General features: G+C 35.0%; 2 protein-coding genes across 3 annotated transcripts; both read right to left on the minus strand.

Annotated features, from left to right (window-relative positions):
* Positions 1-2,027: 2,027 nt before the first annotated feature.
* On the minus strand, positions 2,028-4,445 carry LOC116011853 (7-deoxyloganetin glucosyltransferase-like). 2 transcript variants are annotated; one of them, XM_031251269.1, is made up of 2 exons: positions 3,852-4,445; positions 2,028-3,109 (listed from the first exon to the last, which is right to left on the minus strand). In XM_031251269.1, the coding sequence occupies exons 1-2, from the start codon at positions 4,357-4,359 to the stop codon at positions 2,184-2,186; spliced, it is 1,434 nt and encodes a 477-aa protein (XP_031107129.1). In that variant the 5' UTR covers positions 4,360-4,445; the 3' UTR covers positions 2,028-2,183. The 2 variants fall into 2 exon arrangements, with proteins under 2 accessions (XP_031107129.1, XP_031107131.1); XM_031251271.1 differs by having other exon boundaries at positions 2,028-3,094; positions 3,852-4,444.
* A 496-nt stretch (positions 4,446-4,941) lies between these two features.
* LOC116012304 (7-deoxyloganetin glucosyltransferase-like) lies at positions 4,942-6,450 on the minus strand. Its single transcript, XM_031251818.1, has one exon. The coding sequence runs from the start codon at positions 6,448-6,450 to the stop codon at positions 4,942-4,944; it is 1,509 nt and encodes a 502-aa protein (XP_031107678.1).
* Between the last annotated feature and the right edge of the window lie 5,750 nt (positions 6,451-12,200).

The raw sequence follows: 12,200 nt of genomic DNA on the forward strand, positions 1-12,200 counted from the left end.
TAGTATTCCTTAACTCCCCGCCCCCCCTCACTTCTTTTTAGCTTTGTAAAATTTATATTTCGTCTATTTCATCAGTTTTGCAATCAAAATAAAGGGATCTTAAAGACTTTGTCAATTGGAACAAGGTGGCTAGGTAGTGTGTATGGCCAACAAGATAGGTGGTGGCCCCCAACCCTTAATATAGTAAGCTTGCTCCATAAATCTTATGCTGGCCCAAGTAATAAACTAATAGATATGGTCCCAATCGTTATATCGTGCACCACGGTGCACACAGCAATGTGCACCCTTGTCCAAAACGACGTCGTTTCGATGTTAGTAGACACGGACGCGGAATTCATTATCTATAATACACATAATCATTATCTAGAATACACAAAACGTTTGCCTAGAATACACAGAATGTTTACCCAGAATACACAGAATATTAACACAAAATACACAAAACTCATCCTCATAACATTCGAATGCACAAACACATCACAACCTGTGTTAATAACATGAAGTCATGAATACACAGAATATCGACACAAAATACACAGAACTCATCTTCCTAAACATTCGAATGCACAAACACATCACAACATGTGTTACTAACATGAATACGCAGAACGGTTGCCTAGAATACACAGAATAATTGCTTGGAATACACAGAACGATTACCTAGAATACACAGAATATTAACATAAATACACAGACGGCCGAAACGGAAAACGTGATTTTCAAAAAAAGGGACGGTTAGTTTACAATGCTCAAAACGACGTCGTTTACGTACGTGGTGCATATTGCTGTGTGCACCGTGGTGCATGGCATAATTTGCCATATCGTCCCTTTCATCTAATTAATATTTGGTTGTGACCTTTTAGAAGGACAACAAAGAAAGGGACAACACACTGTTGCGTTCTTCCAAAATCTTGGCCATTGGGGGTCCAGCATGCTCGATCGGGCACCACAATCCACTCACTAATGAGCCCTAGCCTATACGTAAAGGCATGCTACTCAACAACAAAAACTCACGTTGTATTTGACTTTTTCACGATAGCTTTCTCGGTCCTGCGGGCAAGAACCTCTATATTTTATAATTTTAGTTTTATATATTGTATTCATGTTAACAAAATGCTCATAAACGTAGTGGTTAACTCGAGAAATCATAAGGAGGTTGAGAGTTGGGCAATCTTTAAAGGAATAGATTGGTGCGAGGGTCGCTCATGAGCAACCGGGCCGGTGAGGATTGTGATTCGTCAACATGTTTACTTTCAAGCATGTTTACTGAGAGCAGAATCGGGGTGCGGATAAGTTGGTTAAGTTGGCTATTGCTGGTGGTGGACTTGCATGATCCTCCATTTGGGACATCATTGAGGATGATCGACGTGGGGATTCCTTTCAATCGTAACATCATCATGAACAATTGAGAGTAGTTTTTTTGGGTGTTCCCCTTTTCTGTTCAAAAAAATTGCTCTTAAACAATATAACATACAACCACTAATTTTATAGTAGGTTTTAGTGAAAAGTAGTGTGTATTATGTCATTTATGAGCATGTTTAGGTAAAAATGAAATATTAAAAATGTTGCAATATCATAGCAAAGGCAAAAACTTGTGTGAGACCGTCTCACCATGAGACGAGTTGGGTCAAGATGCAAATGTAACACTTATATGAACAAATGTCATACTTATATATATGCTCAAATGTAATACTAATTAAGAATAAAATTTTTGTTACTCATAAGGGTAAATGTAATATTTTTAAAGGAAAATACAATACTTTTACATTTTGATTTAAAAGTATTACATTTTTCCTCAAAAGTATTATATTTGCCCTTACAAGTAAGGGGCACTTGTCAACATTACTTATTATGAAAAATATATTACTTTCTCTCTTATAAGTAACAAAAATTGTATTCTTGATTACTGTTATATTTGAGCATATAAGTATGGCATTTGCACATATAAGTATGACATTTGCATGGTGTTTTGACCAGACTCGACCCGTCTCACGAATAAGGATCAGTGAGACGGTCTCACACAAGTGTGACCCCATAGCAAATTATTTGTCATAACTTACAAAAACAAAAATACAAATAACGTAACATAATTACTAGCTTACTTAAAAAGTACTCCGTACTACTAAACTTTTAAATATAACATAGTTGAATTCCCAGGCCTTTTAAACACAATTTGAAAATTGTCAGCCATCACTCAACAATATTTGCCCAATCAACTTATCCAAATTCAGAAATGATGAGCCTCCAATAGCCGTGGCTGCCTCACCTCTCTTCTTCCAAAACATTGCCTTCTGCTTCGCCTCTCTACCCTTTTCTCCTTCCATTAACTCTCTCACCACACTTTCAACGTTCTCTCTATTAACATCAAGGTCTATCTCTAGACCAAACCCCCATTCAGAGCAACAACACAATCGATTTAGTTGTTGTTCGGCAAAACATGACCAACAAATCATTGCCACTCCAGCAGTCATACTTTCTACAATCGAATTCCATCCACAATGACTTAAGAACCCTCCGATGGAAGGGTGGTTCAACACTTGTTCTTGATCGCACCAACCGGCCACATAGCCTCTGCCGCCCTTGATTACATCCGTGAACTCGGGTGGGAGAATTGTAGACCAGTCGCCGTAAATGAGTTCAGGGCGGATGATCCACAAGAAGTTTTGCTGGCTTTTGCATAGGCCAATTGCCAACTCTACCAGCTTATCAGGGCTGGTAACCGCCATGCTACCAAAGTTTACATAAACTACGGATTTTGGAGTTTTAGAATTGAGCCATTGAAAACAATCTTGATCTTCTTTCCACATATTACATTCAATTTTGTTAATTTCATTTTCTGGAAACCCCTTGAGAAGCATTGGAATGGGTCCGATAGTGTAGGCTCGATTGAACATAGAACACAATGCTTTGCACACCTCGGGTTCTAGCTCATCAAATGTGTGAAAGATGACGGCAGAAGCATTGTAGCTTCCTGAAACTTGAGAAATTATGTAGTCAACTACGGGGTCTTTTGGATCGGGCGACCAAGCCGAGGTTGGGATATCCCCTACACGAATACTTTTAACTCCCGGAATCCAATCAATAATATAGTCATCTGCAAAAAAGATATCTTGAAGCATATATTATATTATATTGAAGGATACCTGTTGGGCTGAGGCCGGGAAAAAGCTTAATTGTTAAGTTCAGTACCAGGCTTCTCAAAAAGAGCAAATACCAATTTTGATCTCAAGAGTATTAGCAAAATAATAGTTTTGGCCCACATGTTTAATTACTACCAATGTTCATCCACAACTATTATTTTAGTACCAATTTACATCTACGCTATTGTTGTAGTGCCAAAATTCATCACGCCGGTCACCCTTCCGTTTAAGATATGCCAAAATTTAAAAATTTTAAGGGTATTTTCATCCTTTTCAACTTAATATCTCAATTTGAATATAAATAAAGATATTTAAGTCCTAAGATTGATTCCAATTCACAATTATACTCCTCATCCTACCTTAATTTGGGGAAGAAAACTATGAATTGGAATTGATCTTAGGGCTTAAATTAATTTATTCGTGCTCAATTTGGAATCTTAATTTGAAAATGACAAAAATACCCTTCATAACTTCATATTACGGCACGACATGTCTTAAACGGAGAGGAGACCGGCGTGATGAATTTTTGCAATAAAATAATAGTGGTGGATGAAAATTGATAGGAATTAAATATGAAGACCAAAATTGGTATTTACTGTTGGAAAAATGTGATGAGCAGTATAACTTTTGAGATAAGTGGTAAGTGCTTGATCTAACAATAGTTGATTGGAAAATTGATGTCATGCATAAGCTAAGAGAGACTTTTCATACCTTTGTTTATTGACACCTTGTCGCGGAGGTGAGGAGAGTGTAGGTGGAGCATACTCCCGACGCCACTAAAAGGCCAATACATTATTGCCGGAATCCCAAGCTCCTGGGCAGCTCCGATAGTGGTCGACGACATACAAGCATCGGAAACTATACAAGAAACCGGAGGAACGTCCTCCGACGACGCTGCGTTCAGCTTTTGAATCAGCGCCTTGAACGGAGCAGGGCAATTCTTAGAAACCGAAAAGACCATCTCGGTGAGATCTATTGCGCTATTGCGGGTTTCCCTTTCGGGAATGCCGTCGGGGATGGTTTCGAAGCGGAAGGTGGGCGTTTGATTGAGAGGGCGAAAGTCTCTGGCTTGCATAATGTGGGTGTAGTTGAGTTGAGTGAGAACATAGGTAATGTGAAAGCCTTTGTGATGAAGAAGCTTAGCTAGCTTGAGCATGGCGCATATGTGGCCTTGAGCTGGGCTAGGAATGCAGACGGCATGTGGTCTTTGAGCTTCCATGTCTTCCAGTTTCCAGTACAGTGCAGTTAGCTAATCACACTAATAAATAAATAGCTTCAATTCCCTGGCCTATTCCTCAACGCCCTCTATTTAGCCAGCCTGTATATATGCCCCAGTGGCCAGTGCTTCCCTATTTGTACACACCCTTTCAATATCATATATTATATTTGGAAACAAGGAAAATGACTTCTAAAAAATAAAATATTTTTCATTTCTTGTCTTTGGTTGTGTTCCTGAAAATTGTTTTTGTGTGTTTGATTTATTTTCTAAAAAATATGCAGAATTGTATAATTAAAATTTTAATTGTTGTTAACTAAATAAGATTTTGACAACAAATATATATGTTTTTCCCAACTATTAAACTGTTATTGGTTTTGTCAAAGATCTTGTGGTTTAGTGTTAGATCTTACATGGGAGGGGTGGTTCGAGTCTCAGTAGATGCGATATTAATTCTCTGAACTACATTATTGTAACGGCTAAGTAGTACAGAAACTTTATTTCACATATAAAACGACTTACACATAGTAAAATATTATAACTATATCTCCATCACACTTTATTCCAAAAATAAATATTGCATTTTTAAACAGGCTTAGGATAGTATTGCCCATCACACAATAATACTTCCCTTATCAACTTATCCAAATTGGAAAACGATGAGCCTCCAACACTAGTGGCCACTTCAGCTCTCTCTTTCCAAAACGTTGCCTTCTTCTTCACCTCTCTACCCTTATCTCCTTCCATTAGCTCTCTCACCACACGCCCAACGTTCTCTCTGTTAACATCAGTATCTATCTCTACTCCAAGTCCCCACTGAGAGCAACAACACAACCGATTTAGCGGCTGATCGGCGAAACAGGACCAACAAATCATTGCCACCCCTGCACTCATACTTTCTATAATCGAATTCCATCCGCAGTGAGTTAAGAACCCTCCGATGGACGGGTGATTCAGCACCCGTTCTTGATCGCACCAACCGGCTACATACCCTCGGGTCTTGAGGGCAGTCATAAATTCGGGTGGGAGAGTTGCAAACCAATCGCTGGATAGGAGTTCAGAGCGGATGATCCACAAGAAATTTTGCATACTTTTACACAGTCCCATTGCGAGTTCTATCATTTTTTCAGGGCTGGTAATTGCCATGCTACCAAAATTGACATAAACTACTGATTTTGGAGGTTTAGAATCCAGCCATTGTATACAATTGGGATCTTCTCTCCACATGTGACATTCAATTTTGTTGATTTCACTTTCGGGAAACCCCTTGAGAAGCAATGGAATGGGTCCGATAGTGTAGGCTCGATTGAACATGGAACACAATGCGTTGCACACCTCGGGTTCTAGCTCATCAAATGTGTGAAAGATGATGGCGGAAGCTTTGTAGCTTCTTGAAATTTCAGAAATTATGTAGTCAATTAAAGGGTCTTTTGGATCCGGGGACCATGCTGTACTTGGGATATCACCCAAGGCAATACTTTTGATCCCCGGGATCCAATCAATAATATAGTCAGTCTCGACTAGGCCTGTGCATCGGACTGGTTCGAGATTCTGGTGGGCCACTTCCTCCAACTCGACCCCAGACTTTTTCACACCTTTGTTTCTTGAAACCTTGTCACGGAGGTGAGGAGAATGAAGGTGCAACATAGTAACGACACCACTAACGGGCCAAAACAATGCTATCGGAATACCAAGCTCCTCGGCGGCTCTAACAGTGAAAGACATACAAGCGTCGGAAACTATACAAGAAACTGGAGGGACATCCGGTGCTTCGTTAAGCCTATTAACGAGCTCCTTGAACGGAGCATAGCAATTCTTGGCCGTGGAAAAGCAGAGCTCGGTGAAATCTATGGCGCTGTGGCGGTTTTCCCGTGCCGGAATTCCGTCGGCGATGGTTTCGAAGCGGAATGTGGGGGTTTGATTGAGAGGGAGGAAGTCTCTGGCTTGCATGATGTGGGTGTGGTTGAGTTGAGTGAGAACATAGGTAATGTGAAAGCCTTTGTGATGAAGAAGCTTAGATAGTTTGAGCATGGCGCATATGTGGCCTTGAGCTGGGCTAGGAATGCAGACTGCGTGTGGTGTTTGGCCTTCCATCTTTAATTTCTCTGTGTAGCTTAGCTTTCTTTCTTTCTTCTTTTTCGATGTGCACTCATGTTAATTTACTTGCATGAAGCATTCTTATATACAAGACTGACTCACTTTTGTTCAAAAAAAAAAAAAAAGACTGACTCACTTCCTTTTTTTTTTTTTCGACATAATATCAGGATTAATTTTGTTACGAAAATAGTACACTTGGCGGCAATAGAATTCACATTTTTCTATTCAAGCTGGCCGCTTGTCTAGGGCTGCAGTATAGTACGTACACGGTACATGTTCTTTAACATTTTATAATACCATCTGGCTGGTGTATTAGGCTGTCCTAGTCCTTAACTTAGCAAATTCCTTTCACTTTTTAAAATTGTGTCTCATTTTCACATTATCATATTTATAAATTCTCTACTATTTATTCTACATTTCTACATTTTTTTTTTCTTTTAAAAATAGGGTCCACTTTCATTTATTATATATATAATAATAAAATAATAAAAAAAATTTTAAAAATGGTTTTATGCATGGCATGGCAGCAAAAGCTGATAAAGTACAAAGGCTGCTATTATGGCAGCCGTTTAAGTGTTTAGCAAGCTTGTTAAACACATAGAATAATATTAAAAAAAAAAAAGAAAAAAGAAATACATGTGGCATGTCAAGTCATGTTACAAATGGTATAATTTCTGGGTTAAGAACAACCTAAGAGACACCCGTATGTGTGTGACTATATATAAATAAATATATATATATATATATATATATATATATATATATATATATGTGTGTGTGTGTGTGTGTGTGTGTGTGTGTGTGTATGTTCAAATGTGACCGCGCTTTCCCGTGAGATTCGCACCACTCAATGTTAAAAAATGCACCACAATGAAAATATACAAAAATACCAAAAAAAAACACCACACACCCAAAATAATGCACCATAACTCCCTTGTCCTTAATGGTGCATTTGCTAACACTGTGTGATGTAATTTGCATACCTAGTGGTGTGTTTTTTGGTGATGCGTACATAATGATGCATATTTGTGTGGTACATTTGTATACATTGTGCGGCCGCACTTACCAGACATTAAGGACTGTCACACCTGATTATGACTCTATATATATATAAGGGGAAACACTTCAATGACACATTCAGTAAAGTAGTGAAATTATAAATTAAATTATTTATCTTTAATTAATAAAATCACTAAAATGAGATTTTGGTAAAATTCTGCAGCAACCAATTCGCCAATTTATTTAATCAGTGTTTCAAAGTGATAGTTTTGTCAGGACCGAATCCATAAAAAATCAGGCATAAAAATATCAAACAGAAGTAGAAAAATAGTATTATTATTACTCAGACGCTAGATCCAAAAGAGTACGTACAAAGTCATTGGACCAGGGGAGGTGATGTCTTAAAGGATGGAATAAGGGTGTGTAGAGAGACTTCCATATGGTTGAGCAATGTACAACACCAAAAGTAAATCCCACTCAAAATTATATATTATCAAAATAGCCATTTTGAATGTCATTTTAGCTCATTTTTCTAACGTAACAAACCAATAAATTTATATATTTAAAAAATCCCATGTTATGTATTATTAATTTCAAAAAAAAATTATGTTGATAAAAGAATTAAACTGCATGTGTTGTAAAACATATCTTGTTGGAATAAATCCATCGCTTTTTTAAATTATATTTATTTCACTTTTAGTCCATAACTATATTGTTATTTTTATTTTAGTTTCATTTTCAATTCTTAACTTTTAAAAAAAGTATTTTTGAATCAAGTAGAATTTTATGTGACCATTATATATATATTAAGAGAAATGCTACAAATACTGATATACTCCGTACTTTATTTCAAAAATAAGAATTGGTACATATTTTTATTTTTTTGGTCATCACTCAAAACTAACTTCCCCTATCAATTTAAAATCAGACTGCCCAATGAACGGGTCATTTGATGGCCTCAATAGTACTTTCCTTATCAGCATAAAATCATGCAATGCTTGATTTTATCAAAAAAAAAAAAAAATTTAGCTTCTAATAGCATTTTTTCCTTCTTTAAAATGTAAAAATATATTTATATTAATTCAAACTCAAACCCACATACTTTTTCTTTTAAGGAGGACAAAAACTTCAAAAAAAAGAATTTTTTTTTATAATTAATTTTTCATTTACCATGATTCATTTTAAATGTATAAATGTATAAAATTCATCTCTTTGCGCACATGCAAGAAATATAACTTATTATTCTTATTATGGTGGGTCCCACAAAAAACTGTGTCTTGCAATTATTCATTTTTCCCTTTCTCCTCCTACTCATCCAACTCAACTTGTAAACTTGATATCTACACGTGATCAATTATGAGTGATGAGTACAGATCAGACCCACCATGGCCCCTAGCACCTACACCTCATCCATACAAATTTGTTTGTCGCCTATACGTACTCTTTTAGAAATAAGCTTTGATACAAATTTCTTTGTCGGTTTTAATAAATTTTGGTTTGTGTTAAAAAAAATAATAATAAAGTCATACTCTTGGTAGTTTTAAAACTTCGAGTTAATTACTGATTTGGTCCATCGATTATTGAGATTTCACCACTTTGGTCCTCGACAATTTTTCTTGTCCAATTAAATCCTCGACTTTGAAAAAATTAACCAATTTGGTCATCCGTTTATTTTACCATTTGATATCCGTTAAATCGGGACCAAATTGGTAATTTTCACTATAGTCAAGGGACCATTTCAGTCAAAATTAATTACCAAAATGGTTCATTGACTATAGCGAAATTACCAATTTGGTCCTGATTTAACGGCTGTTTAACACCAAAATAAACGGAAGACCAAATTGGTTAATTTTTTCAAAGTCGAGGACTTAATTGAGCAAGAAAAATTGTTGAGAACCAAAGTGGTGAAATTCCAATAGTCGAGGGACCAAATCGGTAATTAACTCTAAAACTTCTAATAAGTGGTCACCGGCTAATTAACACAACTAATGAAATTTGAGAGAATTCAAACACAAAAACGAATGTATGAATCACTACAATTACCTTATGATTGCAAAAAGTGCGATCCCTTTTTTTTTGTTTTTTGTTTTTTTTTTTTTTTGTTTTCTTTTTCACTATCCTTTAAGGTATTTATACATAACGCACTCAGCCAAACAAGGACAGTAAATCCCTATTATGCCCGTCGTTATACGGTGTAGCATTATAGAAATACAAACAAAAACTATTAATACTATAATTATCTAAATCATTCCAAAATATTGAGTCTTGTTCGAAATAATCAAAAGAAGATTAATTAAACAAAAGAAAAAAAAACGTAACCTAACTTTTTTTTTTTAAATGCAAGAAAATGATTTTCAAGGTTCCTTAGTTGTAATCTTTGATGCTCAACTTTGAATGCTATGTATTTAGTTGGGCCAATTATTTGACCAAAGTTCATTTTAAATTTTATATTGTATTTTTTAATACACTCTAACATATTCGTAGTATATATGTTTAACAATTATGCTATCTTTGATTAGGATGTGATTCAAACCTAAGACCTTTCTTATATAAATGAATGAGTAAGTTAAAAATAATAAATAGTTAACGGAATGTTCCGTTACTAAAGTTTATACTAATGGAACACGGGGTATTTAAGTGAACCAAATAATATAATAGAAGAAAGAAGAAAATGAAGAGTGAAGATGTTTGGGGGAAGTCATTTTTCATAAAAACACCCTTATTTTCCCTTTGACCCAAAGCTATTTTTCATTGATTTTAACTTCTTATCCTTTGCCAAACACTAGAAGTTCGAAAAATAATTTTAAAAAATCATTTTCAAGTTTTCAAACACACCCTTAATTATAGAGGATTTTCAAACACACCCTTAACTAACCTTAACGTGCGAACTTGTGAACTTTTAGAGGATTGCACCACACTAACTATACGATTGCACTGTACTTGGATGCAATTGCATTGTAAGGTCCTCCGGGTATGTCTAAGACCCATAGTAAAGTTCGCAGGTACTATTGACTCTATTACAATGTAGTATATATTTTATACTTTATCTATCTATTGCAGTCCAAAGAGTCAATGCCTTACCACCAGGGTTTAATCTTGTAACATTTCCTCAATGAGAGACACAGAGGTTTCATCTGACCACAAGGTGCTTGGAGCGCGCGCGGACACACACACACACACATATATTACAAGGTAGTATCTGTTCTATACTTCCTCTATTTGTTGCAGTTCAAAAAGTCAATGCCTTACCACCGAGGTTTAATCTTGTGACTTTCCCTCAAGGAGGGCCACAGATGTGCCACCTGACCACAAGGTGCTTGGATCAAATGAGAACAAGTCATTAGGAGAAAATTAAGAACCAATCTCATCCTTACATTTGAAAAACTCATATAGATCATATTAGATTTAAAAAAAAAATGATGTGGTATTTTCATAATTATCACCAACTTTATTATGCGATTTAGAATACTAAAATCTGCACTTCTAAGAATTTTTCATATTTGCACTTGCAAAATGCAAAAATGCATTGCACTTACGGTTTTAATTTTAGAGTTTAGGACTGACTTTTTGATTTTATTTAATTTAGGGGTTTACCTTTTACTGCTTAAGATTTAGCATTTACGATTTAGATTTAAAACGTAACTTTTTTTTATTGATTTTTAAAAGTTGTCCTGTAATACATATTTAGTTGTCATAGAATGTGTAATATATTATTCTAAAATGCATAGTGAAGTTAATGATAATTACGAAAATATCATCGCATTTTTTTAAAAAAATATGATATGATTCGTCTAATTTTTTTTTTGTTACATAAAATTCATTTTTAATATATTCAATGCTCCTTTTTATTAAATTAAAATTTATTTTTTAAAATACTGCTTAAAAATAAATTTTTCAATATCTCAATATATACATTCTCAAAAAATATATATATATCTTAATATATACAAGCTAAATATAAACATTTATCAAGACCATGCTTCATAGTATAATTTGTCGCGGACAGCTTTGGCAGTAGTTATTAGAAAATTCATTTATAATATTAACAAATTAAACATAGATTAAATAAATGAACTTGACGCTTACATAATTGGTTGGCGCTTAGCTTAAATCATCCCTCACAAGTGTTGATCTGTATTGGACGAAAAATAAATAAATAAAATTGTGACAGATGTGTTTCTTAAGATGAATCAAAGTATGAATAATGTTAGGACAACCACCCGGCCAGTATATAACTCAATTATTAGATCGTGGACCAGGTTTACAATGCTCTATAGACCTTGGTCCAATACACAGAATTTAATTTCATAATATATATAATTCATATTTATAATACATATACACATAAACATGATATAATGAACATGAATTCTGTACATTATGAACATAAATACTGTGTATTATGTTAAGTGTTTAATTCATTTTTATTATATTATGTTTATGTGTATGTGTATTATGAACATGAATTTTGTGTCTTATGAAGTCAAATTATGTGTATTAGATCATATTCCACAGTTGTGTGTATATATATTAAGAACATGAATTATGTTACTGTACATTATAAAGTCAAATTCTGTGTATTGGACCAGGGTATAAATTGCCTATAACTATGCTTGAAGTGAACATATATGCATACCCCAAAAACAATTGAAATTAAAGAACTTAGAGAGGGAAAGATAGATAATGGAGGTCCAAAGGCCACATGCAGTCTGCATTCCCTATCCAGCTCAAGGCCACATATCCGCCAT

This window comes from Ipomoea triloba, chromosome 3 (assembly GCF_003576645.1).
Source record: "Ipomoea triloba cultivar NCNSP0323 chromosome 3, ASM357664v1".
Lineage (NCBI taxonomy): Eukaryota > Viridiplantae > Streptophyta > Magnoliopsida > Solanales > Convolvulaceae > Ipomoea > Ipomoea triloba.